Source organism: Erpetoichthys calabaricus, chromosome 5 (assembly GCF_900747795.2).
Source record: "Erpetoichthys calabaricus chromosome 5, fErpCal1.3, whole genome shotgun sequence".
NCBI classification, from domain to species: Eukaryota; Metazoa; Chordata; class Cladistia; order Polypteriformes; family Polypteridae; genus Erpetoichthys; species Erpetoichthys calabaricus.
Window position 1 is genome coordinate 22,430,666 of NC_041398.2, and position 12,257 is coordinate 22,442,922.

The 12,257-nt window shown below is 41.9% G+C and overlaps 1 protein-coding gene across 1 annotated transcript; it reads right to left on the reverse strand.

Moving 5' to 3' along the window:
* Positions 1–207: 207 nt before the first annotated feature.
* On the reverse strand, positions 208–11,609 carry LOC114643714 (zinc finger and SCAN domain-containing protein 2-like). The gene is made up of 3 exons (XM_028792233.2): positions 11,379–11,609; positions 6,155–6,660; positions 208–1,230 (listed from the first exon to the last, which is right to left on the reverse strand). The coding sequence occupies exons 2-3, from the start codon at positions 6,585–6,587 to the stop codon at positions 419–421; spliced, it is 1,245 nt and encodes a 414-aa protein (XP_028648066.1). The 5' UTR covers positions 6,588–6,660; positions 11,379–11,609; the 3' UTR covers positions 208–418.
* Positions 11,610–12,257: the final 648 nt, after the last annotated feature.

Consider the following 12,257-nt stretch of genomic DNA (forward strand, 5'->3'; position numbering starts at 1 on the left):
CCAATCCACCTAATCTACATGTCTTTGGACTGTGGGAGGAAACCCATGGAGAGATGAGGAGAACAAGCAAACTGGGACATGAACCACGGTCTCCTTACTGCAAGGCAGCAGTGCTAGTACCATGTCTCCCTCAAAGCCATCCCTTTTACCCATACCAATAAGTTATTCTATGTCCAGTGACAAAAAGAAACAATCTTAGCTGCTGTCTTTTTCTAGATGCTGCTAATTTCAGACTGCATTTAATGGAATTCCTTGATATCCGGTTTACAGGTAGCTGCATGGATGGGTCTGTCCCATGTGATATAAAAATAGACATTTGTTTTGTGTTAAAATTTCTTGGTCATTAATACACAGTACACAACAGGTTATACAACAAGACATATAATCATTTCTCAATACCGTCTTATCTGCACTTCTCTCAAGTATGAATTTTCATGTGGATCTGAAGATTATTCCGGCGCGAGAAATGTTTGTTGCAGTCTGAACAGGAGTAGGGTTTCTCACCTGTATGAATTATTTTATGTCTTTTAAGATTATTTATTTTTGAGAATCGCTTACCACATTCTGAACAGCTATGTGGCTTCTCTCCAGTGTGGATTCTCATATGTACCTGAAGGTTGCTTATTTCAGAAAACAGTCGACCACATTCGGAACAGCAATGCGATTTCTCACCAGTATGGATTCTTCTATGACTCTGAAGATTACTTATACATGAAAACTGTTTACCACAGTCCAAACAGCAATGTGGCTTCTCTCCAGTGTGAATTCTCCGGTGAGTTTGAAGACTGCTTACTTGTGAGAATTGCTTCCCACATTCAGAGCAGCTGTGTGGTTTCTCTCCAGTGTGAATTCTCAAATGTGTTTTAAGACTAGTTGAGCGTGAGAATTGCTTACCACATTCCGAACAGCAATGAGGCTTTTCTCCAGTATGAATTCTCTTGTGTGTATGAAGATTGCTCATTTGTGAGAATCGTTTGCCACACTCAGAACAGCAGTATGGCTTCTCTCCAGTCTCAGTTCTCATAAGGCCACAAAGACTGCTTCTGTTTTGGAATCCCATCAATGTGCTCTTCAGCTTTTCAATACTATCAATACTAGAACATATTTTATTGTGCTGCCAACTGGCTAAATTTCTCATTTCTGATGCACACTTTTCTTTATTAATATTTCCAAGACGATGACTGGCCAGAGTCTGTGATGACAGGGAGCCGCTGCTGTTTTCATGCGAGCCTGCATTAAGACAGAGACATACAATACAGTTTTGATGCACAGTATATGAAAAACTTTTCAAAAATGGATACAAAATTTCAACAAGGAAAATTTAAAGGCAGTGGTGTCATCAAATAAAAAAATTCACACTGACGTAAGCTGTTAATACACTGCCTGGCCAAAAAAAAAAGTCGCCACCTGGATTAAACTAAGCAAATAGGTACGAGCCTCCTATTGGATAATTACTGCATGGGCGATTATCTTTCAGCTGGCAACAAGTTATTTAACCCTAACTGGTGCAATGAGTTGCTTCTCATTTCTTAAACAACCATGTCGAAAGACACATCTCGTGGTCGTGGAAAAGATGTTAAGTCTGTTTGAGAAGGATCAAATCATTGGTATGCATCAAGCAGAGAAAACATCTAAGGAGATTGCAGAAACTACTAAAATTGGGTTAAGAACTGTCCAACGCATTATTAAAAACTGGAAGGATAGTGGGGACCCATCGTCTTCGAGGAAGAAATGTGGCCGGAAAAAAATCCTGAATGATCGTGATCGGCGATCACTTAAACATTTGGTGAAATCAAATCGAAGAAAAACAACAGTAGAACTCAGGTCTATGTTTAATAGTGACAGTAAGAGAATTTCCACACGCACAATGCGAAGGGAACTCAAGGGATTGGGACTAAACAGCTGTGTAGCCGTAAGAAAACCACTAATCAGTGAGGCAAACCGGAAAAAAAGGCTTCAATTTGCTAGGGAGCATAAAGATTGGACTCTGGAGCAATGGAAGAAAGTCATGGATTGGCCACCACAGAGTCCAGACCTTAACCCCATTGAGAATCTTTGGGATGTGCTGGAGAAGGCTTTGCGCAGCGGTCAGACTCTACCATGATCAATGCAAGATCTTGGTGAAAAATTAATGCAACACTGGATGGAACTAAATCTTGTGACATTGCAGAAGCTTATCGAAACAATGTCCAACGAAATATTAGAGTGTGTGACCTTGTTTTTGGTGGCGACTTTTTTTTTGGCCAGGCAGTGTATTTGCCATGAATATTAACACAGGTATCTTGACTAACCTATATACTCACGTATAAGTCGTGTCTTGAAACCTGAAAAATCGGTCATAAAATCAGACCCCAACTTATACAACTGTTCAAAAATACGACACTTAATGTATTTATTTATTTTTTTTTTACATCTTCTTGCCTCCTATAATCTCACACCAGTTTCTCAGACACAGCAAATTTTGTTGCAGCAGCGCAGTTACCAATTTCTTTTGCCACTTCAAAGACTTTTAACTTAAAACCAGCTTCATATTTTATCTTCTGGTTGAAGATAACGGATGCTCTTCTGATAAAGGTGTATGAGATAACAATGTAGCAGTGCTACTATTAGTTAAAACCAAATCTCCCAGCAGTCCCTGCAGGGGCTGTTGGGGTCAAAGGTGGTCAGAGTAGCTTAAAAGGAGAGTGGGTGTCCAAAGAGGAAAAAAAGTGTTTTTTGTTGTATTCTGTGTACCTGTCTGGCTGCCTACTGTTGTTTTGCCATATTTAGTTGTCGTGTTCTGAATTGTTTCGTTGTTGGGGTCTGGATTGTCTTCTGTCTATCTGTGTGCTGAGGACTGATAGGGGGTCATGGCCTTCCAGCGAGAAAAGGAGCACTCCTGAACCATCCACCTCTCTTCACCATTTTCAGGGACTACCGGTAGGACTGTTTTTTTCATTCCCTTCCAATGTACAGATCTCTGGACTTACTATCATCATCATTCATTACATCCGGTGCTGTTTTCCAAGGACTTTGCTGTGGGAGGTTGTTTGTGTTTATGTACTTTCGCCGTAGGGGTACAGGGGTAGTATTGTTTCCATTTATTTCATTATATTCTTTAATTGTTGTTTGATTCCCGTGTGCATTATTTTGTCTCTGTTTGTGAGTGTGTGTGGGTCAGGCCAAAGCTGGGAGCGTCCCTGGGGTCTCCTCAATAAAAATAAATAAATCACCGTCACCTTGACGGTGTGAATCTTAGTGGCACTGGACCACTACAACAAAAAACACAAAACAGTGCAAATGTCGCTTCGGAATAGTTTGGGTATTACCGTGTGGTCATGTAGGCACAATACATAGAAAAAAGGGCAGTGTGCCCCGTGCTTACTCTCTCAGGAGGGCGTTAGCACTTCGAAATCTCTTGGATAAATAGCGAGAATTATTTGCATTCAATTTATACAACCGACATTATAAACTATCAGAAATTATACTGTAAAATCAAGCCCCAACTTATCTGCGGGAGAACTTAAATGCGAGTATATACGGTAATATATCCAAAAACCTTTTTTTTTTTTTTTTGTTAAGGAAAAAAATGACAGTTTAGAGGTTAGTAAATAAATTTAGAAAGAAAATTTTGTAAAACTGATAGAAATGTAAAACTATGTCATAAAATGCTTTCCATACAAAAACAAATGACTCTAGTAACAAAGTGACAAAGTGTTATTGCTTTTCAGCTCAGGGGATTGGGACAGATTCATTGACCAGTCACTGTCTGTATGGACTTTATATTATCTGCCAGAAAAAATATTTGGATTTTTTTTTTGCTTACATCAAAATGCATGTTTAAATGATTAAATCCATCAGTCCAGGTCCATTCCAGCAAGCAACGAGTACAAGGCAGAAACAATCCCTGGACGGGGCATCAGCTCATCGCAAGGTGGAATACAAGCACTCACATACACAACAGCGTCATTTTAGTGTTACCAAATCTGCATATCTTTGGAAGGAAACCAGAGCACAGTGTGGAAACCCAGCAGGAAAAACATGTAAACTCCAGGCAGGGAATATCAGCGACGTGACTCCATACAAGACAGCAGCGCTAACACACCACCACTGTGTCACCCCCATGTGTGTAATTATTAACAGTATTCATTATTTAAATGAAATTAACAATTTATCTGTAAAATGTAACATACATACTTTAATGCATTTCATCATGAAAGTGATATCAAGTATAAATCTAAGGATTTTAAATGTGCAGAGAGTTGGAATATCATACATTTAATGTGTTCTGGTGGTGATCTATTGCTGTTTGCCTCTGCTGTCAGGTCAGGAGGAAACCCCAGAAAAAAAAAATGGGCATAGAAGACTGTATGTGAGACTTTTAAAACGTATCGTGTCATTATGATCGGGAATAAGCGATGCTTGAATATAAAAGCACCACGAATACATCTGTATGTCAGCATTTTGCTTCACCACATCAAACATTGAAGCGCGCACATCGATCTCGTAGGATCCGTAAAGCGGCTTTCTGTCACACGTAGATAGTAACCAGAGAATCTAATGTCACATTCCAACTTTTATCACACTGCGCCCCCCCCATTCCCCCCCCCCCCCGACTTTTTGCAGGTATTGCAACTCGAGCACACTTGCATTAATTTCTGTGGACCTGCTCAGAGGAAGCATCAAACTAACCAATGGGAATGCATGGCAGCCATGATGTAGATGCCTATGCGTTCTGAGCGTTAAGTATAAACGAGTCCTAATGCAATGAATACCTCTAACGCAACATGAAACATGATTTTCTTTCAATTTATTATGTTTTACTATTTTTAACTATGGTTAATTACTCGCTGTAATGTAAAATAGTTCTATTATGCATATGTAACAATTCCCATGAAAATAACAATCTGTCTACGCAAGCAGCAGATCCACAAAGTGGCTAGCGCATAGTGCCCGTCCAGAGGTTGGCAAGTGAAGCCAGCAGGGGGCAGAGCCCCCTAGTATTAAAAAATATAGACTTTTTGAGTGGTGTGTTCTATTAATGTTTTTTTTGCCCTTGGTTTAAAATGACAACAAACTGGTTGTAATGTAGCATCTTAACTTCTCTGCATTATTTTATTCATTATTATTATGTGTGATAGAGTACGTTATAGTTGGAACTCACATTATTGCTGTTAATACAGAAGTATATTATTGCTATTGCTGTTTTCTATTAGGGCGGCACGGTGGCGCAGTGGGTAGCGCTGCTGCCTAGCAGTTGGGACACCTGGGGACCTGGGTTCACTTCCCGGGTCCTCCCTGCGTGGAGTTTGCATATTCTCCCCGTGTCTGCGTGGGTTTCCTCCGGGCGCTGCCGGGTTTCCTCCCACAGTCCAAAGACATGCAGGTTAGGTGGATTGGCGATTCTAAATTGGCCCTAGTGTGTGCTTGGTGTGTGGGTGTGTTTGTGTGTGTCCTGCGGTGGGTTGGCACCCTGCCCAGGATTGGTTCCTGCCTTGTGCCCTGTGTTGGCTGGGATTGGCTCCAGCAGACTCCCGTGACCCTTTGTTCGGATTCAGCAGGTTGGACAATGGATGGATGTTTTCTATTATAATTAACACAGTAGTGATCATTCAATGTGAATCTTCACTCTGTTGTGTTTGCAGACATCACACACCACACACAATCCAATACATCACTATGTTGGTCATCCTGTCAATTCCATGACTGGCTTGGATCTACAATTTAATAAAGATTTATTTATTTTTTAACATCTTTGCTGTTGTGGTGATTGTAAATTCAATCAAGAACCATACTTACAGACCTATTTCAGTGAGGTCACAAGTTTTAGTGTAATTATCCAACACCTCTGCAACACACCAACTGACCATGGAGTTTAAGTCCAGATTGATGGGTTTATGAGATATTATTCTTATCCATGGTATCAACCAAACACCCTATAAACTCAATAGCTGTGCTTTTGGATTAGGCAGGCAATGTGGGAATGTGGACTTCAGACCCCGACATTGGGAGTTCAAATCCCTACTGACACACATACACACACACACAGAGAAACTACACCTGCCTGTGCCCCAATTGGAAAAATGAAAGAAATGTAATCAATTGTATGTCAAATGTTGTATGTCACCTTGGATAAAGGTGTAAGTTAAGTATTAATTCGGTATTCCACACTTACTAGCAAACACTGGTTGTTCTCGTTTGTCTCTGATGCTGTAGGTATCTTCAGTTATGATGCCATCAGATTTCAGCATTTCAGACTTCACTTGGACAGAAAACAGCTGAGCAGAGCCTTCTCTTATCTCACTGCACCCGCCATCAGCCATTTCTTGCTTGACTGTCAGCCTGGCGCTAAATGTGGCATCACTTTCTGATGATGCGTCTTCTCTGAAAGTGTCTAAAATGGCATTACTTTCCATCTGAAAGTTGATACATACTTGTTCAGGCGGCTCCGTTTTAATGGCGACGTTTCCCCACTCAAAACTGTTCTCCTTCACGGTAACTGGACCCCGTTCACAATCCTCCTGCTTGATGTGGCCTGCCGTTTGGGTAGCATGACGAGACTCCAATTCACAGTCCTCTTCCTTGATTAGAGATTTTCTTGACTCCATGGCATCTGTAACTTGAAAAGGCTTTACTCAACGTCTCTTCTCAGAGTTTCTCTTCACATTTACAGCCTGGTGACTGGAATGTTGAAAATCACAATGGCAAACATTAGATAGGTAGTCCTTTATTAAAAAAAAACATTTATATATATCTATCTATATATCTCTCTATATATAACATCCAACGTCTGCTTGTCTGTATGTCTGTCTGCTTTTCACGAAAGAACTACTTAATGGATTTAGATTTTTTTTTCTATAATTTGCTTTAACATTCCAGTTGGTTTTGCGACCTCTTATCGTGTTAAGTATCATAGTTCGCTTGTGGTACTGATTTGTTTGTGCGAATCCGAGAGACACGCAGCAGGCCTCGGGGCGTAATCTTAACTCTGCTTAGCTAACGAACAAGAGAACTACTTAATGGATTTTGATGGGGCTTTTTTATAGAATTTGCTTGAACATTCCGGTTAATTTAGCGAGTTTACTCATCGTGCTAAGTATCATAGTTTGCTTGCTGGAGTGATATATTCACGCTAATCCGAGAGAGCTTAGCTAGCGATATCTGTTTATTTATTTTTTAAAGTTTGTCCTGTTTCACTATTACTATTATTATTATTATTATTATTATTTTTACTATTACTGTACAACCGGTGTCAGAGCTTGGTCCGCATTGCCGGCAGTAAGTCGAACCCGTTTCCAGTGAGAGTTGGACTCCGCCAGGGCTGCCCTTTGTCACCGATTCTGTTCATAACTTTTATGGACAGAATTTCTAGGCGCAGCCAGGGTGTTGAGTGGGGTCCGGTTTGGTGGACTCAGGATTGGGTCACTGCTTTTTGCAGATGATGTTGTCCTGTTTGCTTCATCAGGCCATGATCTTCAGCTCTCTCTGGATCGGTTCGCAGCTGAGTGTGAAGCGGCTGGGATGGGAATCAGCACCTCCAAATCCGAGACCATGGTCCTCAGCCGGAGAAGGGTGGAGTGCCCTCTCAGGGTTGGGAGCGAGATCCTGCCTCAAGTGGAGGAGTTCAAGTATCTCGGGGTCTTGTTCACGAGTGAGGGGAGAATGGAGCGTGAGATCGACAGGCGGATCGGTGCGGCGTCCGCAGTGATGCGGGCTCTGCATCGGTCTGTCGTGGTGAAAAAGGAGCTGAGCCATAAGGCAAAGCTCTCAATTTACCGGTCGATCTATGTTCCTACCCTCACCTATGGTCATGAGCTATGGGTAGTGACCGAAAGAACGAGATCGCGAATACAAGCGGCTGAAATGAGTTTCCTCCGCAGGGTGTCTGGGCTCTCCCTTAAAGATAGGGTGAGAAGTTCAGTCATCCGGGAGGGGCTCAGAGTAGAGCCGCTGCTCCTCCGCATCGAGAGGAGTCAGATGAGGTGGCTCGGGCATCTGATCAAGATGCCTCCTGGACGCCTCCCTGGGGAGGTGTTCCAGGCACGTCCAACCGGGAGGAGGCCTCGGGGAAGACCCAGGACACGCTGGAGGGACTATGTCTCCCGGCTGGCCTGGGAACGCCTCGGGATTCTCCCGGAAGAGCTAGAAGAAGTGGCCGGGGAGAGGGAAGTCTGGGCATCTCTGCTCAAGCTGCTGCCCCCGCGACCTGACCTCGGATAAGCAGAAGAGAATGGATGGATGGATGGATGGATGTTTCACTATTATGTGGGTGAAGCTGCAGTGGATGGCTAGTATCTCTATCTATATCTATCTATATATCTATATATATATATATTTTTTTTTTTTTTTGACGTATAAGACACAGAGAAACGGTTAAAGGTTGGGGACACTACTGTCCCTGCGTAGTGTCTACAGCTCAGGCCAAGCAGTAGTGCTGCGGTATCGGTCGTATACATACAAAGTACACTTAAGACACTGAAACAGTTTAGAGTTTATATTATTTAAATTGTAGCTTAACTCCTGCTTGTCTTTTACTACAACTAACTGCCTGAGGTTATAAATGTAGAAGGGAAGGTGAGGAGAAGTTATAAAGTATGATAACTTATAAACAGTGGAAAGTCTGTGAGATCTGAGACATTCTGACAAAGGCTACATATTAATAATACAAAAGGGGATTGTTTATTGTTATTATTTATGAATATTATCAGGAGTACATTATTTAAAGTGTAACTTAACTCCTGCTTCTCTTTTACTACACCTAATTGCCTGAGGTTATAAATTTGTAGAAGGGAATGTGGGGAGCAGTTATATGGTACAATACCTTATAAACAGTGCTAAGTCTGTGAGATTTGAGGCATTCTGACAAAGACTACACATTAATAATGCAAAAGGGGAAAGTAGAGTAATATAGAACTCTACCAAGACAAACACCCATGATACCGAAAACATCAATATGTCAATGATGGGTGTGTGTGTGTGTGTCACAGTTTCTTGAGGACAGTCCTAAAGCTAAAACGGCTGGACAGAACAATAACAATACAAAACTTGAAATGTAGGTCTGTTAAGAGATGACGATGTGCTGATTAGTTTATGAGTCAAATCGTGCAAGAGAAAGAGGTACTCTAGAGCAAGGGTCACCAACTCCGGTCCTGGAGGACCACCATGGCTGCTAATTCATTCTAACCCCCTATTTTTTTCAATGAGTGTCCTGTTTGTGCTGCTAAATAACTACTTGTGAATAGACCCAGTGATCATCAAAGGTGACTGTGTGCAGATGGTGCAGACCTATAAATATCTGGGAGTGCAGCTGGATGATAAATTAGACTGGACTGCCAATACTGATGCGCTGTGCAAGAAAGGACAAAGCCGGTTATACTTCCTTAGAAGGCTGGCTTCCTTCAACATCTGCAATAAGATGCTGCAGATGTTCTATCAAACAGTTGTGGCGAGCGCCCTCTTCTATGCAGTGGTGTGCTGGGGAGGCAGCATTAAGAGGAAAGACGCCTCACGCCTGGACAAACTGGTGAGGAAGGCAGGCTCTATTGTTGGCATGGAGCTGGACAGTTTAACATCTGTGGCAGAGCGAAGGGCGCTCAGCAGGCTCCTATCAATTATGGAGAATCCACTGCATCCATTAAATAATGCCATCTCCAGACAGAAGGGCAGCTTCAGCGACAGACTGCTGTCACTGTCCTGCTCCACAGACAGATTGAGGAGATCGTTCCTCCCCCAAACTATGCGACTCTTTAATTCCACCAGGGGGGGTAAACGTTAATATTTAACATTATACATAGTTATTGTCTGGTTTTTTTTTGTTTTTTTTTCACCTGTATTATTATCATTCTTTAATTTAATATTATTTATTGTATCAGTTTGCTGCTGCTGAAGAATGTGAATTTCCCATTGGGATTAATAAAGTATCTATCTATCTATCTATCTATCTATCTATCTATCTATCTAAAAGTGCATGGCAGCATATGCGGGTACGAGGTTGACATGTAAGGCATATTATGAAGGTCAAGATATGGCAATGAAGGCCTTGTACAACTGCACGGGTGAAGACCTGCACAAAAGATAAATGGGGGTTGGTAATTTTGCTTGCTAAACTTAACCACTTTGTGTATTCAGTGCCCAAATGCTGAATAAGTGTTGTGACAAAGTGGACAACACTTAAATGGCCAAACTTGCAGTCAACAAATTTGAAATGAATGTCAATTTTAAATAATAAAAGTTAATGAAGTTAATTCAAGTAAAACCTGAAATGATGTGCTTTAGCGTTTTTAATACAGTACAGGGTGAAGGGATACAAATCCTACCTTTTTTATTAGCATTTCTCCAAACTGTCCCAGCTTTCTTGGATCTTGGGTTGTAAGGGGGGCTTAGCAATTAACAAACATGGGCAGCATGGAGATTATGAAGGATTTAACACGCTACTTTATTAAGGATATCCTTGTAAATTCACAATTGATCTTAAGATCAAGTTTACGATGCTCTTAGCATTACAGTGCTGTTGGAAATGCACGCCAGGGCACTGTGTCTGTGGCATTTTGGTTATGTGCACACTGCGTGCCGTCATAAACAGCATTTGTTTAATTCTGAATTTATATTTCCAAACTTATTTGCCTAATGGGAAGCTATTTTGACAGGAACTGGACATGAATGTATTCTACATTCTAGAAAGAATCCTATAAATCTGTTGATTAATATCATCATACCTTTATGGGATGCTTGTTAGGATTGCCCTATTTTTATTTTTTTATACACCATTTAAAATATAGGAAGTTAATTGTTTGTGGTGTGGGCGGGCGGCTGTGGTCACCCAAGTGGTAGGCACCCTCTTTACGTCCATTACTGGATTCGATCGGCTATCTATCGCTATTAATTCGATATTTCACAAGCTCTTCTTACTGTCAGAGAACTGCGTGCGTTAATTGCTGAATAGTGTAGCGAAACCCTGCAGCTGCTGATGTCCACCCTGTAACATAGTCGAGCATCCGAGCTTTAATGGAAGCAGTTTTGCTGTCATACTGGTTACATGCATTATGTTGCAAAACGTTTTAGTAAGGAGGAGATCGAGCTTCTCTTTATGTCCCATCAGGACTGCCTCCGGTTTATTCGCTCGCGCAGCTTCTCTCTGTCACACAGCGCCAGCCTCCAGTCAGTCTGCCAAACGATATTTTCCTCTTCCCTTTGACACATGAACTATTGATCGCTTCTTGTGTTCCTCTCTTTCATCACACCGGGGGTGCCCTTCCACCCCACGAGCTGCTTTCTTCGCAACTTTTCATCCCGTAAACCATTCCCTGCGAGCCCTACACGCTTCATCAACCATTTTTTTGCTTACATTCATATGCTGTGCTATTTAAAACTAACTGAAATATTACATTAGAAAAGCTTACCTAAAGTACCATGAACGTCTTCTATAGCCTACTGCAGTCTCTTGTTACATTTCAGTGCTATAAAAGCTTACGTTCCCATTACTTCCGGTTCCGGTACGACTGACGATTCTTGGAACGTCTAACAGTCGATGCGTTTAACTGTTGAAATGAAAAACAAAGAAATAAACAAATTAATTAGAATAATATGAACTCTAACCGGTGGCAGTATTGAATGCTGCACTACCAAATTATGTTAACAATGGTATGTTGCAAGTGCTGCTGGGAAGTGAAGTCCTGTATTCAGTTGGTTTATGCGCTTGCGCCAGGCCGCTTTCTAGCGAGGTCTGCAAATGGACGGACAGAACTGATTGAGGACCCGCCTATGAATCTCGGTTTTGTTTGCTATCATGATAAATTGTGAAAAACTGGCAACATCATTGGCTACAATAGGCTGGTAGAATACATTTTTTATTATAAAAGATTACAAAGATTTTTTTGAGATCTTTGCTTTATTATTACTTTATTATTTATTAGAAGCCCTATTCCAAGGCAACGTGCAAAGCATCTATCCATCCATTATCCAACCCGCTGAATCCGAACACAGGGTCATGGGGGTCTGCTGGAGCCAATCCCAGCCAACACAGGGTACAAGGCAGGAATCAATCCTGGGCAGGGTGCCAACCGACTGCAGGACACACACAAACACACACCAAGCACACACTAGGGCCAATTAGAATCGCCAATCCACCTAACCTGCTTGTCTTTGGACTGTGGGAGGAAACAGGAGCGCCCGGAGGAAACCCACGCAGACACGGGGAGAACATACAAACTACATGCAGGGAGGACCCGGGAAGCGATCCCAGGAACCCTGATCTCCCAACTGCGAGGCAGCAGCGCTAC